This window comes from Schistocerca gregaria, chromosome X (assembly GCF_023897955.1).
Source record: "Schistocerca gregaria isolate iqSchGreg1 chromosome X, iqSchGreg1.2, whole genome shotgun sequence".
NCBI lineage: Eukaryota > Metazoa > Arthropoda > Insecta > Orthoptera > Acrididae > Schistocerca > Schistocerca gregaria.
This window is the reverse complement of record NC_064931.1, coordinates 551,747,305-551,767,010: the sequence shown is the minus strand read 5'-3', so window position 1 is coordinate 551,767,010 and position 19,706 is coordinate 551,747,305. Positions and strand designations below refer to the sequence as shown.

The 19,706-nt window shown below is 35.9% G+C and overlaps 1 protein-coding gene across 2 annotated transcripts in view; it reads left to right on the top strand.

Annotated features, from left to right (window-relative positions):
• The window catches only part of LOC126297448 (potassium voltage-gated channel subfamily H member 6), a 2,320,485-nt gene that overhangs the window by 1,866,758 nt on the left and 434,021 nt on the right, over positions 1-19,706 (top strand). For both annotated transcript variants that reach the window (XM_049988300.1, XM_049988301.1), the window contains one exon: positions 18,486-18,667. In XM_049988300.1, the coding sequence (XP_049844257.1) occupies positions 18,486-18,667 (182 nt within the window). The remainder of the gene's footprint in view (positions 1-18,485; positions 18,668-19,706) is intronic.

Genomic DNA, 19,706 nt, shown 5'->3' with positions numbered 1-19,706 from the left:
ATGTGTCAAATGTGAGATGATTTAGAGCTACATCCATCTCTGTACTTAGTTTCTCAGTAAAAAATTTTGTGCATAAAATTAAACACCAATTTTGGGATTCACACATGTTCTCATTTGATTTTTGGGAAACTGTTGATAAAAAATTTTGATTCTTTCACACCATACCATCTGATATAACAGATTTATAATGATCTCTCTTTTAGATAATGGTTATAGTTATTTTGATATTTGAAAATTAAATAAGTACTGTGCACATTTCGAAAAGTTTGCAGTGCAAAGTGTAGTCACTGGCCAGTTAACATTTAGTACATTTCAGGTCCCTCATTGCTGAGAACAAAAGGAGCTAACATATTGAAATTGTTTCTTGCAATGGAAGTAGAGTCATCTCTTTCCAGTCCTGAGTAAATACGTGATATATTTTGCTGTAATGTACGAGGGCGATTTGGAAAGTTCTCGGAATGGAATAGAAAAAAAAAGTACTTAAATCACTGAAACTTTTTTTATTTTTCAATGTAGTCTCCTTGTGGATAAATGCACTTGGTCCATTGATGTTCCAGTGCCTTGATCCCATCTCGAAAATGAGTTTCCTCCAGGCCTGCAAAATAGTTGTCAACTCCAGCTATCAATTCTTTTTGGAAGTGAATCTTCATCCACCAAGAAAAAGTTTGTTTTGGGAAGAGGTGGAAATCTGACAGAGCCATATCAGGTGAATAAGGCAATTGTGGCAACAATTCATACCTTAGTTCATGTAATTCTGTCATGGCGATGACACGTGTGCGGGTGCACATTGTCTTGATGGAAGATGACTTTCTTCCTTGTTAAACCTGGCATTTTTTCACGTATATTTTGTTGCAATTTGTCCAGGAGGTTAGCACAACATTCTCCAGTAATTGTTTGCCCATTGGGGAGATAGTCTATAAACAGAATCCCCTTTGCATCCCAGAACACTGATGTCATGACCTTGCCCACCAAAGGAATTGTCTTTCCTTTCTTTGGTGGCGAAGAATCAGCATGTTCCCACTGCTTTGACTGTTGTTTTGTCTCTGGAGTATAGTAGTGCACCCAAGTTTCATCTGTGGTCACAACCTGGCACAAAAAATCTTATTCGTTTCTCCTAAAATGAGACAAATGTTGTTCTAATATGTTGATTCTCATGCGGTTTTGATCCAGTTATGGCATCCATCTTGCAGATAATTTTTTTCATTTCTAGTTCTTCAGTTAAAACGTGATATACCCTTTCAGATGGCATCTGGCAAGTTTGAGTAATTTCATGCACTTTCAATTGGTGATCCTCCATGACCATTTTGTGCACTTTTGCAATGATCTCTGGAATAGTGACATGCCTTGGCCAACCACTGTGTGGAGCATCATCTAAGCTCTCTTGACCAAATTTAAACTCACGTATTCACTTGGCAACAGCTGAAGCAGAGCAGAATCCCCCAGTGTATTCTGGAAATCGGCATGAATGTCCTTTGATTTCATACCTTTCTTTACAAAGTAGTTAATCACTGCTCGAATCTCAATTTTTTTCTACCTTTACAAATCACTATGCAGGAAAAACAACAGAGCCATCTTCCAAGAGCACTGATATGGCACCTTTTTACAGGCAACAGTCCAATGAATATCACGCGAACAACTCATAGTGCTAGTGCTGACTTCTCGTGGTGATTCCGATAACCTTTCAAACTACCCATGTATATAGGTTTATGAAGTCATTTATAATCACATCTTAAGTTAACATTGCATTAAGAGTAGAATACTAGGAGAATTCAATCAGTTTACGAAGGAGATTGCATATAAAACTCATGCGAGTCATTCTCGAATATTGCTCAAGTATGTGGGACCTGTACCAGACAGAACTAATAGGGGATTTTGAATGTGTACAGAGAAGGGCAGCACAAATGGTCATATGTTTGTTTGAACCATGGCTGAGTGTCACAGTGATGTTGAAGAAACTGAACTGAAAGACTCCTGAAAATAAACTATCCCAAGAAAGTCTACTTACAAAGTTCCAAGAACCTGCTTTAAGTGATGACTCTAGGAATGTACTACAACACCCTACTTATCACTCACATAGGGATTGTGAAGACAAGGTTATATTAATTACAGAACACACAGAGGCATTTATACAATCGTTCTTCCCATGTTCCACACATGAATGGGATGGGAAGAAACCCTAACAACTGGTACATCGGGATGTACCATCTGCCACGCACTTCACAGTGGTTTGTAATGTATTGACATAGAAGAGTTAGTTTGGTTTAAAAAAAAAAAGAGAGAGAGAGATGATTGCAGACCCAGTGACATAGTTAGGTATATGCTGTATACATCAAGTTTTATTTTCTGCTCTAACAGTTTCATTCACAAAACATTCAATAACTATGCTTGTTCACATATTGTTGAACAAATGGAATGCATTCCAGCAAGCAATGAATGTGGAACAGCATTTTTTATTGATATAATGAAAGAATACTGTGTTGTGGATGTTTTATGCTTACCTATTTGCTTACCAGTGCCTGTTTTATGTCCTATTTTGCCGTTCTTGATGAAGTCAGTATATATGAGGTAAAACACCATTTTCCATAATTTTTTGACAGTTATTACACAATTACATACATTATTTTTTTAAAATAGTATTATGTTCCTGGTTGGACAATGTTGAATCTGTACAGTTGCAACATTGTGCTGCTGAAACTCTTATTATGCTTATTTTCCACAGTCACCTCATGTATGCAGTGCTGAAATGGGTCAGTTTCTCAGGAGTGAGAATAATTTATATCTGGCAGAAAAGGCCATTATGCACATTGCTAGAGTAAGAAACCATGTATCACGTGGGGAATACTTTAAAGAGGTGAGAATACTGACAATTTCGTCCCTGTTAATTCTCAGTTGCTGGTGCATATCAAGAAGAAACAAGACAGCCATGAACTGCAGAAATCTATACATTAGTATGACTCATGTCAAAAGCAGATTTCTGCAGCTCATGGTTTAGTGGCTAGTGTTGTTACCTCTGGACCATGGGCTCATGGGTTTGATTCCCAGCCAGGTTGGGGATTTTCTCTGCTCCAGGACTAGGTGTTTGTGTTGTCCTCATAATTTCTTTGTCATCATCATTGCTATCATCATTTGTGACAGTGGCTACATTGGACTGTGAAACAAATTGGACAGTGAAAAAATTGAGACTTTGTACAGGTGCTGATGACCGTGCAGTTGAACACCCCACAAACCAAAGATCATCATCATCATCATCATGAAAAGCAGTTTACTGACATCCCAGTTATTAGGCTTAAAAACCCAAAATAGTTTTACATAAGAATACAGTTATTTGACATGTTACCTACATGAATGTCTTCTTGGACATTATGAAAAGGTGACATGAACAAAAAGCCTTCTAGCCTACATAATAGAGGAATTTAAAACATTTAATAAAAATGAGAGGTATTTAAAATATTAAATGAAAATGATCTGATCTCCTAAAATTGACCACTATAGCCTATTATTTGTGCTTGTCTTGAAGTGTTTATTGTCTTTATACTGTTATGCTTTCTTCTCATAAAACATTTACACTTATTTATTAACCTGTATCAAGCATACCTAAATATATGTTAAAACATTTTTCTCCATACATAAATGGAGTGGAAAGAAACCTTGAAAACCCTAATACTGTTTCTCCTTTCATCATTCTGCATGGCACATTTATATTTAATGATTATTACATGTATCTTGTATAAACCATGTATATTCCTATAACATATTCAAAATGTATCATTTATTATGCAGCTATACATTGTATGTTAAAAGACAACATGAGTTACATGGAAAATGCTTAAAGATGGATCAATAAATCAGTCAAAAAACTCTCATTTTTCTGTGTTACTTATTGCAGACTGGCTGCAATCTTATCTTCAGGAAAGAAAATAGGAAGTAATTTTAAACAGCTCAGATGAGTCAAGGGATACCCCCTAGGACATCATGCCGTAACCTTTTCAAAAAGTTGCAAATAATGACCGCTGTATCCCAGTACATATATTCCTTAGTCCAGTATTGATATCACACGAAATGTGTAGCCATACTCAATTATTTTGAAGGAGCCTCTGTGTAACCCTTTGTCTAGTACACTAAGGTCCCTGAAATCCTCTTGGTTGCATCTTGCAGACAAGGAATATTAGCTTTGCCAGTGACTTGAATCCACTTATCTGGGTGGAAGGAACTTTTGTTCCTCTCCATAAGGCCAATAGCTCTGTCACATGGTGGGGAACTATGCCCTTAATGAGGACTTTCCAGTATACAGCAGTGAAATATGTATGAATGATCAGATTTTGGAAAAGTTCCCTAATATTTTGAACATTCCTCACAAAATCTGCAATATTAGGCATACTTTAAAACAAAAATCATATGAAAAATAGGAATTATGATCACAACATTCCTGTTTCATTGCTTTTCTGTGAATGATGTAATCCACTTTGTCTGACACAACACAGAGACACTTTTGAGACATTCTGTAAAAATTCTAGAAATGGCTAGATAGCCTACACACGACTTATTTCATTATGTTGAATGTTCCCATGTTTCTTCTTTTTTTTCAGCCATAATGGGTGTACCCAGTATCTTTGCTGCAGAACATTTATAAGTTGCAAAAGGTCCAGTGAATCACTATCTTCATCAGATGAAGATGACATATTCCAATCCATTTGTAGCATGGTCATCCTGCATATCTCTGACAGCACCTCTTCAGTGTGCATTGCTCATGTCCCATCCATACCATTTCTGTGTGAATTGATCTTAAGCATTGCACTGAAATGGTGCTGTCAAGGAGATTAAGGACTTTTGTGCTGTAAATAGTATCAGAGTATGGCATCTTCATCAGTCAGAGATAAGTGATGCAGTGGATCTTTTGCAATTGTAAATGTTCCGCAGCATGTAAGATGTTGGGTGCGTCTATTATGGTTGTAAAAGGGAAGAAATATGGAATAGGTATAGTTGACATAATGAAAGAACTATGCATCCTGAGAATTTCCAAAAATTTTAAAGAATGTCTCAAAAGTGTTTCTACATTTTGTTAGACAAAGTGAAAGACAGTAGTCAAAGAAAAGCAACAAAATGCAGTCAGCCTATTTGTCCTGAAGAGAGATTACAGTATTAATAACCCTGAGGTATGTTGACTAGAAAAAAATCTATGTTTGTCAAGGAAATATTTGTTAAAATGTTTTCTAACAGAAAGAATGAGTAATCATTATTCATTGGTATACAAGTGAAATAAAAAATAGAAGAAATGCAATTTCAGTACTTTGCAGGTACTATGTTACTGGACGGCAATTCAGAATCTATTCATTCCATGTTCTAAAAGGCCATTCCACAGTTAAATTTTATATGGAATATTACAGGTTTTATGCAAAACATACAGCCTGGAAATATGCCTACACCTTCTGTAGCCAAATTGGAAGGAATAACACATTGTGCCTATTCACTGTTGAACATGCCCAACAGTCTCTGATGTGCTGATGGCAAATGCTTAAGAATGAACGTACCACCAAGCTTGGGGTCTGCCTTTTGTGAACAATAGTGATTTTTTTTTAGTTGTGTTGTTAGGTGTCGTAGATGCAGATGGCATATTTGTAACAGTGGATCTATGTGAATATGGATGGAATGGCAATGGACAAGCTTTTTGGAACCGTAATTGTAGTGGAGCTTTGCAACAAGGACACACATGTTTACCAGGCCCAACTCCATTACCAAGTAAAATATACAAAGTTTCTTTTTATTTTGTGGTAAATGAGGCATTCTCCTACATGCAAATGTAATGAAACATTCGTCATGGAATCAGTTGATGAACAAGCAAAGAATATTTAACAGCAAATTCTTCATTTGTGTGTCCATAGTGTCCATAGTAGCTTTATAATACTTGAGGGTATTTTTGTTCTGTCATCGCAACTACAAAAATCTGTAATTTTTTCACCAGAAGTATTTCTCTTTATTGAGGTAAAGCATCATCAGTGGTCTGTAATTAAGTTTTTTACATTTTGATTTGCTTTTTAGATCAAAAAACAGTTAGTTAAGAATAGGTTGATTTGTACTTACAGTGATTTTTCAGCTGATTTCTTGCTTACATAGGGAAACGCGGACTGCTAGCACATTCATGTTTTTCTGTTTTTGACACTGATAATTTTTGTCTAATTTTTAGATGTTCTGAAGCCCTATGCATTTCTCACCACTAGGATTTTTAAAGTGTACCAGGCCACTATGATTTTTAAATGAAATACAGGGATACATCAAGTGATAGAGCAGTCTGGGTCATTATGTAAGCATTTTTTCAAAAGAGGACCATGTAGTGATAGTGGGCGGGTTCGGTACTGATTGCAAACATTGCACGTTTCCCTGGTGTATGTCAGCAGTATGAATAGTTGGGGTTTCACTAGGTCTGGCCTACACCTAAACAGGACTGGAAAGGGAAGATTAGTACAGTTAATTCATGAAAGTGTAAGGGGTGGATCTGGGCCACACATGGTCAAATACTTGTCAAGGGTAGGAGAAGTAAGTCCAGACAACAGGTTCCCCTGCCTAAAGAGTCACAAAGTAGGTCCTACCACATCAAATGATACAAATAAATAAATAATGAAAAGTGTGAGATGATCCACATGAGTTCCAAAAGAAATCCATTGGAATTCGATTACTCGATAAATAGTACAATTCTCAAGGCTGTCAATTCAACTAAGTACCTGGGTGTTAAAATTATGAACAACTTCAGTTAGAAGGACCACATAGATAATATTGTCGGGAAGGCGAGCAAAAGGTTGCGTTTCATTGGCAGGACACTTAGAAGATGCAACAAGTCCACTAAAGAGACAGATTACACTACACTCGTTCGTCCTCTGTTAGAATATTGCTGCGCGGTGTGGGATCCTTACCAGGTGGGATTGACGGAGGACATCGAAAGGGTGCAAAAAAGGGCAGCTCGTTTTGTATTATCACGTTATAGGGGAGAGAGTGTGGCAGATATGATACACGAGTTGGGATGGAAGTCATTACAGCATAGACGTTTTTCGTCGCGGCGAGAGCTTTTTACGAAATTTCAGTCACCAACTTTCTCTTCCGAATGCGAAAATATTTTGTTGAGCCCAACCTACATAGGTAGGAATGATCATCAAAATAAAATAAGAGAAATCAGAGCTCGAACAGAAAGGTTTAGGTGTTCGTTTTTCCTGCTCGCTGTTCGGGAGTGGAATAGTAGAGAGATAGTATGATTGTGGTTCGATGAACCCTCTGCCAAGCACTTAAATGTGAATTGCAGAGCAGTCATGTAGATGTAGAATACAGCATGCCATAAAGAAAAAAGAAACAATTTGAAAGAGTAACATGGAATGTTACACAGGCATAAGAATTGAAATCAATAAAAAATAAAATACAACAGTTTGAAATGAGCTCCATTCTTTGCACTCTGCAGTAGTTTGTCTCACTGAGCTCTGGTACAGACACACATAAATCCAATATATAATATCACCATTGTATGAAAGGACAGACTCTAACTGTAAGAGTACTTCATGCATTTGTTTCAGAAAAGCAACACAATTCAAAGCAATAAATGACCTTAGTATAGTGAGTGAAGGCAAACATTTAAAAAAAGTCAGCTGTTGAATTAACAGGTCTTAATATGACCAAGAAATTCATCATTTTCTGTGTGTATCCATCTCCCAGTCATAGTATGGACACATTTTTCCAATAAATTTACAGAAGTTCTAGATAAAATCTCAAGTACAAAATTCAACATAATTTTGTGTGGTGACATAAACATAAACACAAATATCATAAATGAAACTAGTAGCACCCTCATAAATATATTTCAGAGTTTAGGCAAGTCACTGTTGGTTTCTAGTGCAATGTAGGTTACAACAGTGACCTCATCAATAATTGACCATGTGGTCACAAATGTGAACAGGAAAAGTGTGATGTGGCTGTAAAATATCTTAGACTATTAGACTATTTGTCAAATAATTACAGTAAAATTGGGCATATAAAAATTCCATAAACTGCAAGCTTACACAAGACATTTATCAGAAATCAAAATACAAGATTTTTCAAAAGAACTAGCTAACCAAAGCTGGTAGGAAGTGCATAGAGAAGCCAGTGTAAATGTGAACTTCAAATTATCCATGTTATTTAAACTGAACTTTGAAAAGACATTTTCAAAAATTCCCCATTTAGTATCAATGTATCACAAAAGCAAATGGTTAACAGCAGGTATAAAGAAGTCCCCCCCCCCCCCCCTCAACCCATAAGTACTTTAACTCCATGAAAAAGAATTTTAATGAGGCAGAATTCTTAAATTACTATCATAGTTATGAAAGGATTGATAGGAAGTTGCTGATTGCTGCAAAAAAATTATTTACTGACAAAGTAATTAAAAAATACAGAAAATAAAAGCAATACAATCTGGTATGCCATAACAAAGGAAACAGGGAGAAACAAACAAAAGCATATTAACATACCGATAATGGAGGGGAGATAAAGCAATAAATAATTGCACCACCTAGCAAACTATGAAAATGAGCTTTTTTTCAAATATTGCAGAGAAGGTACAATAAAAATGCGCAAAAACAAATATAACACATGTAAATAATCAGGCACTAAGTACAATGATGACATGAGAAACCACAGTGTGTATACTGAAACAATGTATAGAGTGTGTACAAGCTCCCTTAACAAACATAATAAATTAATCTTTTGCACCAGTCAAATTTCCAGGGTATTTAAAACAGGGGGGAGTTGTACCTTTACTAAAGAAATGTAATGCAGAAGACATATAGAAAATTACCAGCCAATTTCCCTGCTGTCACCATTCTCAATAATAGAATCAATTATGAAATACTGATTCATGAATTACTTTTATAAATAAAATATTTTATGTGAAGTGCAGTTTGAGTTCCAAAGTGATTAGAAGTGTGGAAAGTGCCAGAATATAATTCACAAAAGTGGTATTTGATGTTTTTGATAAAGATGAATGCATCACAGGTGTATTTTTAGATCTTTATAATGCCTTTAATACTGTTTACCATAAGATTCCACTAAGTAAGCTAGAAGCATTAGGAATAAAAGTAGTAGCTAAGGACTGGTTCCGATCATACCTAGCAAATATGATACAAATAATAGGGGTTAGATATTAGGGGCTAGATTTTATTTATTTATTTTTTTATTTTATTTATTTATTTTTTTATTTATCCATCCGTAGACAATCAGGATTGTATGGATGTTGTCAACATGAGTATATACAATAGGTACACAAATTTATAATTGTCACAATCGGAATTCATGAATATTATAACAAGATGCATTTTTAAACCACTTAATGACACAGTTGCTAATTTTTACATATTACTATGCATTCACATCATCTCAAGTAATCATTGACAGTATAAAAGCACTTTTCCAAGAGATATTTTTTTAGCAATTTCCTCAGGTTATCTATTTTGCTTATGTCTTTGATCCCTTGTGGAAGTTTATTGTATAATTTAATTCCATTATATAACATGCTATTTTGAGTTTTTGATTTGTTTTTCCTATAGAGGTGTAAGTGGTGTCTGTGTCTGGTGTCATGTGCATGTATGGAACTGTTTATCGGGAACTGGTCAATGTGTCTTTTTATGTATATTACTGTCTGCAAAATGTATTCACACGGAACTGTCAATATACCCAAAGATTTAAATAACTCTGTGCAATGGGATCTACTGCTACTTTTTGTTATGATTCGTACGGCCCGTTTTTGCAACTTAAATATTGTTTGTCTGTTCTGCTCTGTTGATCCCCAGAAGGTTATGCCATAACTAATTATAGAGTGGACATACGCAAAATATGCAGTTCTAGTACACCGACTACTACACACTGAATTTATAATCCTAAGTGCATAGCATGCTGAAGCTATTCGCTTTCCAAGTACCGCAGTGTGCTTGGTCCAATTTAGTTGAGAGTCGACATGCATGCCTAAAAATTTTGTTGATGGTACACATTCTATGTGCTCGTCATTAACTTTTAGCTTGCTACTGTTCGGTTTTCTGTTTAAGTGGCAGCTAATACTGTTGGTTTTTTTTACATTTAGGGTTAATTTATTAGTCTCTATCCATTGGCATACATGCGTAAGTGTTTCCTCAGCTTTTTCATTGAGTGCACTTGGTGACTCAGCTTTGATTAGGATGTTACTGTCATCAGCAAACAGTACTGATTCACCATGTGTGACACTTTGTGGAAAATCGTTTATGTATATTAAAAAGAGGATTGGGCCCAGCACACTTCCTTGGGGGACTCCTATGTTGATGTATTCTGGGTTTGAAAGGTGTGAAAAGGTGTGATTGGAGTTGGTTTGATTGATCTCCACCTGTTGGACCCTGTTTTGCAGGTATGAATGAAACCACATGTTTGTTACTCCTCTTACTCCTAGTGCATTTAGTTTGTTTAGCAAAATTGTGTGGTCTACCGTGTCAAATGCTTTGGTCAAATCAAGGAAGATCCCTGTTATGTGGTCTCCTTTGTCTAGTGCTTCAAGGATAACATTTGAGAAGTGAGCTACAGCCGAATTTGTGCTTTTGCCAGCCCGGAAACCAAATTGCTCTTTACTCAGAAGATTGAACTTTGTTAAGTACCCCATGAGCCTGTTTTTCATTATGGTCTCTATGACTTTTGAAAAGGATGACAGTAATGAGATTGGTCTGTAGTTTTCTATGATTTCTGGGTCACCTTTCTTATATATAGGTAGGATTTTTGCATGCTTTAGTATTTCTGGGAAGCAACCCATGGAGAAGGATTCATTGATGATGTGCACTAATGGGTCTTTGATGTTGTCTATGCAGTCCTTCAGTAAGCACACAGGTATTTCATCTATGCCTGCTGAATTTTTACATTTTAGGTTACTCACAACATTGGATACTTCTTCTGCTGTGGTTGGTCATAGCATCATTGTGTGTGCTATTTTGTTCAGAGTTTGTGATTGCTTTGTTTTGTTGAACTTCTGTTGCAGTCTGGTAGCTATGTTACTGAAATATTGATTGGCAAAGTTTGCTAGTTTTTTGGGATCATTTATTTTGGTATCATTGTGCTGAAACTGTATGTTTACTGGCTTTAATTTTTTCCTATTAGTTCCTTGTTTGGTGATTTTCCATGCTGCTTTGATTTTATTACTGGCTTTTTCTATAAATTTGTCATTTTGCTACCTTTTAGCCACTAACAATACTTTTCTATAGATCTTTCTGTATCTATGATAATAGTTATGAAATGCTGAATCATTAGGGTAGTTTTTCATTGAGCTGAGGTGCTTGAGCGTTTGAGCAGATTTCCTTATCCCATTGGTTACCCAGCTGTTGTTGTTTGATGATTTAGTGATTCTTAGAACTTTAGGGAACACTTCTTCAAACCTGAATTTAAATACTGACAGAAACTTTGAAAACTTCCCATTTATAGTAGGTTCTCTATACACTTCCTCCCATGTTTCACTGTTAAGTAGTGCAGCAAATAGAGCTCTTTTTGACTTAGAGAAAACCCTACTGTACTTGTGTATTTTAGTGTTATTATCTAATTCTATACCCAATTTTAATAACTGACTGGAATGGTCTGTGATGCCAAGGTCATCTATGACAACGTCACATCTATCTTTCTCTATGTCTGTTAGCATATGGTCAATACTTGAAGCTGAATGTCTGGTTATCCTAGTGGCAGTGTTAATTAATGGTGATACACCATAGGCATACATAATGTTCAGAAAATTATTGTACAACATATCTGGGTTCATCATGTTAATGTTTAGATCTCCACAAATGATAATTTTGCCTTTGGGGCTGGAGACCATATCTAATGCTTGGGTTAACTTTGTAGTGAATGTGTCCATGTCACCACTGGGAGCACGATAAATACATAATACTGTTAGTCTTTGGAATACATCTAGGTTTTTTATATCTAAAGCAGATATTTCTATGTGTTTATCTTCACTTAATGCCATGACGTCATTCCTAATTTTATACATAATCCTCTTTCACGTATATGCATGATCCACCACATTTCATAGTGTTTCTACTGTAATGACAGGCTAGAATGTATGAATGTAGTGCTACATTTGATAATTCTGAACCATTACACCAATGTTCTGTTAAGCAAACAAGTGAGCTGTCAATAGACTGCAGTTCCACTTCTAATTGTTGCACTTTGTTTCTTATGCATTGCATATTTTGGTGGAAGACTGAGAAGCACTGAGCACTGCTTACCTTGTAGTCTTTACATTTCTCTTGCCTTGGTCTAAAAAATCCTTTTGGTGATGGGGTGTTACGGTTATCCTACTGATTGATGGACTGGCCACTGTTTCTTCCGTTGGATCCTCACATTTTCTCGCTGTTTTTGTTGAAGATGATTCTGGCGCTGCCTCTTCTTGTTCAAGTGATGATCCTGGCTGCACTGATGCTGTGGCTGCGACTGACTTACTAGTTATGCAGCTGTTAAGGTGTTTTCGTATTTCCTTGATAGAAACTGGCTGTATTGCAATTGTATTTCTTCAATAAGTCAAAACTTTTAGTAAAACACATATCAGAACCAAAACACATTAGTATGCGATTTCATCGGTGTATCGTATTATGTCCAATGCTGATGCCGATGTACATTAATGACTTTACCAGTAGTGTTACTCTTTGCTGATGACAGTATTATTATAGTCATGGAGAAAACAAGATAACTCTTTGCAGACAAAGCAAATGGAACGCTCCAAGTAGTTTACAATTGGTCAATAAGCAATAAAATGACATTGAATAAAAAGACAACTAATGCCATAAATTTCAGACTGAACTGGGAAAATGTCACTTAAATGTAGATGACATCTTTACAGACTTCTAACAAATGGAAAATTCCCAGTAATGAACATTGACTCGCAGTCGAAGTGGTGTGTACACACAAAGATACTTGTAAACATAATGGCATCAACATGTTATGCCCTCAGTCCTGTCATCAGTACATAATAGCCAGTGTCTTTCAGTTACATACTATTCATATTTACACTCAGTTTTTAGCTATGGTATTCTTTTCTGTGGAACAAATGCACAAAAATATGAACACAGTTTTCAAAATGCAGAAAAGAGTGATAAGAATAATAACTGAAAATATTAGTTGGCCTCATTATAAAGATCTGTTCAACAAACTAAGGATTTTTAACAGCATAGTGTGAGTATATTTACTGATCAATTACACACATTAAAAATAACATTGATAATTACTGCACAAACAGCTCTGTCCATGACCATGGAACAAGATCCAGCCTGCACTAACATTCACTGAAAAAGAATAAACATAAAACTGAAAACACTATTTTCTGCCTAGGAATAAAACTGTACAATGAATTTCAAAATGAAATTTTAAAAAAAGTGCTGAAATAAACTTATTTAAAAAGGCAGTCTCTGTCAAACAACACATTCTATACACTGAAGGATTACTTATACAACACAAACCAGGGGATTCATAAAAAATGTAACACAAACAAATAATATTTTCCCTTTTTTCCCTTCAGGAGAAACCCCCTACCAAATCTATGCAATATATAATAAATACTAATACCTTATCCTCTTTATAAACGTGACATCTCACTCAATATAGAGGGACACTAACTCAGCTTTTCAGGATAGTGATTGGGAAGTTGTGGTACAATACACAAAATGGTCATCAAATAGTGTGTGTAATGTTATGAAGCACTGTGTGTATAGTGTATGTAATGTGTGCAGTGATTAGGAGTGAGAAATGGACGAAAATTGTAGCAATAACCTTCTACATTATTAAATAACTTATTTGTAAAACAGTATTTAATTTATGGATGAACCAAATGAGTCAATAGCATTGAGGGGGTGTGGAAGCTCTGAGCTTCATTCAGCCATTCTGATTTATGTTTTCTATAGTTTTGCTAAATTACTTCAGGTAAATGTCCTACTATAAGGCCATGGTCAGCTACCTTTCACATTCTTGTCATACTAGACCTTTATGTATATAAATGTCCATATATGTGAATTACTTTAATTTTGTTGTTCTTAATCTCTAATACCAAGATATGCCCCATATCCTTGTAAAAAAACTCCATAGATGAATAAAAGTACTACTACTACTACTACTACTACTACTACTACTACCACCACCACAATAGGAAACCAAATAGCCACTTAAATACAGCCACATGAGACAACTCCACAGTATATGAGAGTATCTCCACACACACTTCATAGAATGCCCTCCCATTCCATTTCAGGATAGATGTTGCAATCAGAGTATGATGCTTCATTTCATTTAGTTCTCCAGCAATGTTCTCCCATGCTCTGCCTTGCCTACTACAATTGCAATAGTTTGCATGATTATGATCATACAACTGAGAATACTTTTCTATATATTTCATTTTATTTTAACTCAAAATCGTCTCACATTTTGACACTTCAAATTGATGAAGACAGCAGTGTTACACTTGAAAATCTCCATCATGTGTCACTTCAGTGTGCTGCTTGTGGCTACAAATTGACATAGTGCAGACCACAAAGCTGCACATTGCCACCATGCCACCTCTGTGTGCTCTGTTTCATTTGCTGGAATGGGGGTGGCTTGAAACAACACCACAACACTTCTGTGTGCATTGCAACTTAGAGATGCAACAGATCTATCAAAGAGACTGTCTAACTGTGCTTGCCCATCCACTTCTGGAGTGTTGCTCCTCTGTATGAAATCCTTGCTAAATAGAATTGGTGGGTAGCACTGAAAAAGTTCAAAGAAGAGCAGCCAGTTTTGGATTATCATGAAATGGGGGAGAGTGTTTCACAAATTTGCTAAGTGAATTGTGATGACAATCCTTAAATCAAATACAGTTTTCATTGCAGTGGAATCATTTTCACCAAATTTCAGTCACCAACTTCCTCCTGCAGATGCTAAAATATTTTTTTGACTGACACATATGTAAAAGACATCAGATTTAAGCATTCAGGGAATCATTGAAGTCATTATTTTATATAGGTAACTGCAGATATGCAATATGTAAAAATAAAACTATTTGTAAATTAATATAAGGTGAAAATGAAAACAGATTACTTACTTTGCACAAACCAAACTAAAGCAAAATGAACCTCTGCTCTACAAGAGAGCAATATTATTTATGAATTTCACAGAAACTCTTAAAACTTGCAATAAGTGTGAATTGTATGTGGCTATTTACTGGAAAAAACTGAATATTGTTTTAACAATGTGAAAGGATAGATTGCTAATCACCAAAACATGACATGTTGAGTTGCAGACAGGCATGACAAAAAGACATGTTACATATAAGCTTTCATCCATAGTATTCCTTGGAAAGAAAAACACACATTCACACAAACGGGCACACCTCACATACACATGACTGCTCTCTATGGCTGCTCCAGATAGAATGCAACAGAAATATGTCAGACAGGAGAAGCAATCCGGAGTGGGGCAGGGAAGGGTGAGTGATGGCAGGGTATGGATGGGGGAACAGGAAACAGCATTGCCTGGTGACACATTGAGGGACTAGAGGGGGCAGGACATGGCTGCCAGGAACATCATGACATTGTGGAGAAGGGAGAGAGGTGGGAAAATGGCATGCAGAAAGGAGAGGGTCAGAGGCAGAGAAAAGATCAATGGGTGTGCCAGCAAAGAGCAGCACACAGTGAGGGTGAATGGAGGCAGCATGAAATGTGAGGGGCTGGCAGTACATAGGCGGCAAAAACAACTGAGTGGCAGTTGGCAGTTGTGAGGACAGTAGGGTACCACAGGTTGAGGATGGGAGAATTTTAGAGCAAAGAGTGTGTTGTGAAAATTACTCCCATTTATGCAACTCAGAAAAGCTGGTGGTGGAGGGGAGAATCCTTGTTGCCTGGGCTGTGAAGCAGCCATTGAAATCAAGCATGTTATGAATAGCTGCATATTGTACCACAGGGTGGTCCACTTTGCTCTTTGCCACAATTTGACATGAACATTCATTCTGATGGACAAATGGGTGATCATCATACCAATGTAAAACTGAGCAATGGTTGCAGCAGAGCTAGTCTATGACTTGGTTGCTTTCACAGGTGGTCCAGCCTCTGATGAGGTAGGATATGAATATGACAGGAGTGGAATAGGAAACACTGGGTGGGTGGATTTGGCAGGTGTTGCACCTGGGTGTTCCTCAAAGATATGATCCCTGTGGCAAGGAGTTGGGATTGGATTGGTGCAGGGGTGGACTAAGATGTTGTGGAGGTTGTGTGGACAATGGAACACTACCTTAGGAGCGGTGGGAAGGTCTGGGATAGGAGTCCCTAATTTCAGACCATGACAATATATAATCAAAGCAGTGATGAAGGTTGTGGTTCAGTTGTTCCAGCAGTCCAAGGTTGTCTTGTGTGATGAAGGGACACTCCAGATTGTTGCTCCTGTTCAATGTGTTTCTGCTGCATTCTGGCTGTGAATGTGTGTGCATTTTTCTTTTCATGAGGTTTTGGCTGTAAACTTATGTGTAACAGTCTTTTTGTCATGCCTTTCTCTGACTCAGTGTGTCGTCTTCGTGGTGAGTAGCCCTCTATCCGTTCATAATTGTTGATATTTCAACCTGGACTTTCCACCATATGAATATTATTTTATTATTATATTTCACTTAACTAACATCTAATTTGAAACATGTTCACATTAAATTATTCTCATCACTTGTAAACTATCTCACTGTACCTGTTTATAGAAAAGACCAATTAACAAGTGAATTAAATCATATCAGTTATATATTTGTTTTAATTTACTGTAGTGTTGCTGTAAAGTAAGTATTTGTAGTTGCATGAGTAGCTATTTTGTCACTGAAAATCACTATTGTATTCATGTTTTATGTACTTATGCAGAACACACACTGTGTCATCTAACAGAACAATGCAAATGAAAAATTACTTTTTATTAATGTAGCAATCTTGTTTTGTATATGCAGCTTACTAAAAAATGTAAAAGAAAATAAGACACTTGTCAAGCATTTCAAGTCTAGGGTAAGTTAAGCACTGATGTTAATAAGTACCACACATAATTTCTGCCCTTTTCATATATTCCTTGGGGTCAAATATTTGAGTGGATTGGAAACAAGACTCACTAGAAATGAAGCAATGTATTTTTGTCCAAATTTTCATAACAAAGCTAAGAATAGGATATGAACAAATAGAGTATTAAAGTGACCAGTGTGAAAGGTCTACTTTTGCAAAAGCATGTAATTGCTCAAAAGTAATCATGGTAATTAAGAAAAATTTAATTAATGATTTGAGGGAAAACTGAAATATTTCCACAACAGCTGCTGCTAGCTATGTAAATGAAGTGTCCAAAAATATTAAATTACTGGGTAAATTGAAATGTGTCTACTTTCTCTTAACCTACTTACTCTTCACAATAATAGAATACCAATCAATATTGAAATATAATATATTTCATGCTTTCTGAACAAAACTTGCAAAAAAATTGGTAAAAGGAAAAATGTTTTGTGAAATGATGTATCTAAAATTAAGAAATAAGTTAGATCATGCAAACATTTGATACACTTCTGAATTATGCTCAAAATCATGTACAGCAAATGAGGGGAGATTGAGAATTTAAAGATGAGTGTGTAAATTAGAGTCTTAGGTTTTTAAAGGGTAGTAGACGTTAATTGTCTGGTGGAATGTCACCCAGTGACCTCATACTTCACTAACATATGGGAATCTCATCTACTTATTGTAGATTATTTTGGGCATCATTCGAATGCGCAACAAATGTTTCTCTAATCAATTTTTCTTCGTTTTGGGCAAATCATGTAACCATTCTCTTTTCAATTTTTTTATTATAAGGGGTGATCAAGGAGTTTCCTTTTGAGGGCATGGCTGCAGCGTATATGCAATGTAGCACAACTCCGAAGTGGTTATTTAAGCACTGACAAGTAGGCAAGGGTGTAGTGTGGCATTCGTGTTATTCTGACCTGATGGTAAATGCAGAAATGTTAACTGTGCCTACATTAATACCAGTGTGTTGAAACAGGGCCAGTATGGTGTTATTCTTTTCAACACATCAACTGCCATCAATGTTGATGGCAGTTTTGCCTGGCTGGCATATTGATTATGGACTACATGGCCTTTGAATGGAAACTTTTTGTTTACCCCTTGTATTTCCATATTCCTAAATTTTCTCCCCTGCATTGAGATCCAAGGAAAATGATGGGTATTGAGATCCAAGGAAAATGATGGTGTTTTTGTAAGTAACTTATGTGCTAGATTTATTTTTATTCTTTTCATCTGTTTTGGAAAATTATGTAGCAGATTTATCATCTAACTGAGGAAATATGTAGCCCATCAGTTTTGTGGATCCTAAAAATGATCATTTCATTGTCTGCACAGATTCCTGAAAAAGAATTCTTTATCCCACTAGACTTTTGTACTCTTTACTTGTACTTTTGTGGATTACTTTATACAATTATGTTAAGAGAACAACATTTTAATCTTTTTCAGTTGATGTAACATTCATCATAGACATACTTATAAATTTCCGCACAACATATGTGAACAGCAATGAAGAGGTAGTATCTCATCCAGGGAAGATTGCAGTGCATTACCTGAAAGGCTGGTTTGTAATAGACTTGGTGGCTGCTATTCCTTTTGATCTTCTTCTTTTCAACTCAGACACTGATGAGGTAAACCCTTTTTCTGTGCTCTTTATTTGCTGCATGGTAAGATGTATGTATTAAAATAATTTCTGAATTAGTGACTCTGAGGGAGTGAGACAGTCTTGCAAACTATTCTTTCATTTCCAAGTATTTGTTACAGCTTCTCTTTGTTATTTTGTGGACACTTTGATAAAGACTTTCATTAAAGCAGTCCAAATAATTGCAGTTTAATGTCTGTAACTAATTTGGTTAAATCATAATCATGCACGACAGGTGGTCAGTAACTAGCAATTCATATTGGTAAATGTTCAGTAACCAAAATTAATTATGTATTTTACATTACAGTGATATGAACTGTTTTATTAAAAACAGTCACTGTAATTCAATAAGAAATTATGTTTATAGTTGTTGCAGACATATATCAGTTTAATGAATTACATGTTATGTGAGAACACTGGCTACTTAAATCTGGATATCGGTGTGAAGAAAAATTAATCTTACTTGAGATAGTGAACTGTGGTTGCAGAAATAAGCAGAGCATTTTTTTTTATAAATATAATGAACCCTTCAGTTGTTTCACAGACCTGGAGGACATTATCTCCTATGTGTGCAAAATTGAATATCAGAGGAGTAAATAAGAGATACTACACAATGAAGCTGAATTTATATAAACATCCATTAAAATATCTTATAACCATCACTATCTTGCAAAGATTTACTTATTTACTATTATTATCTAGTATTTATTAACATACTTCGGACATCATTAAGATGACAGAAGCTATTTATGCCTCATTTATTATTATTAAAGACTGATGCTCAAATCAGGAAAGTTCTCTATAACTGGTATTTATAACCACCATAAACAAAGAGTCCACAATTATAGCCCAATAGTCCAAGAAATTGCAAATATATTTTTCTTTTCTGTAGTAAGCTCATTACTTCCTCGTCTCTGTTATTAAGCTGCCTGAGCCAATGTTGGTTCTCTAGTCACAGTGTATGGTACTTTTACGGATGACTGTGCTGTCACTGTCCAATGGTTGTTACGTTGTGTAGCCTGTTGCAA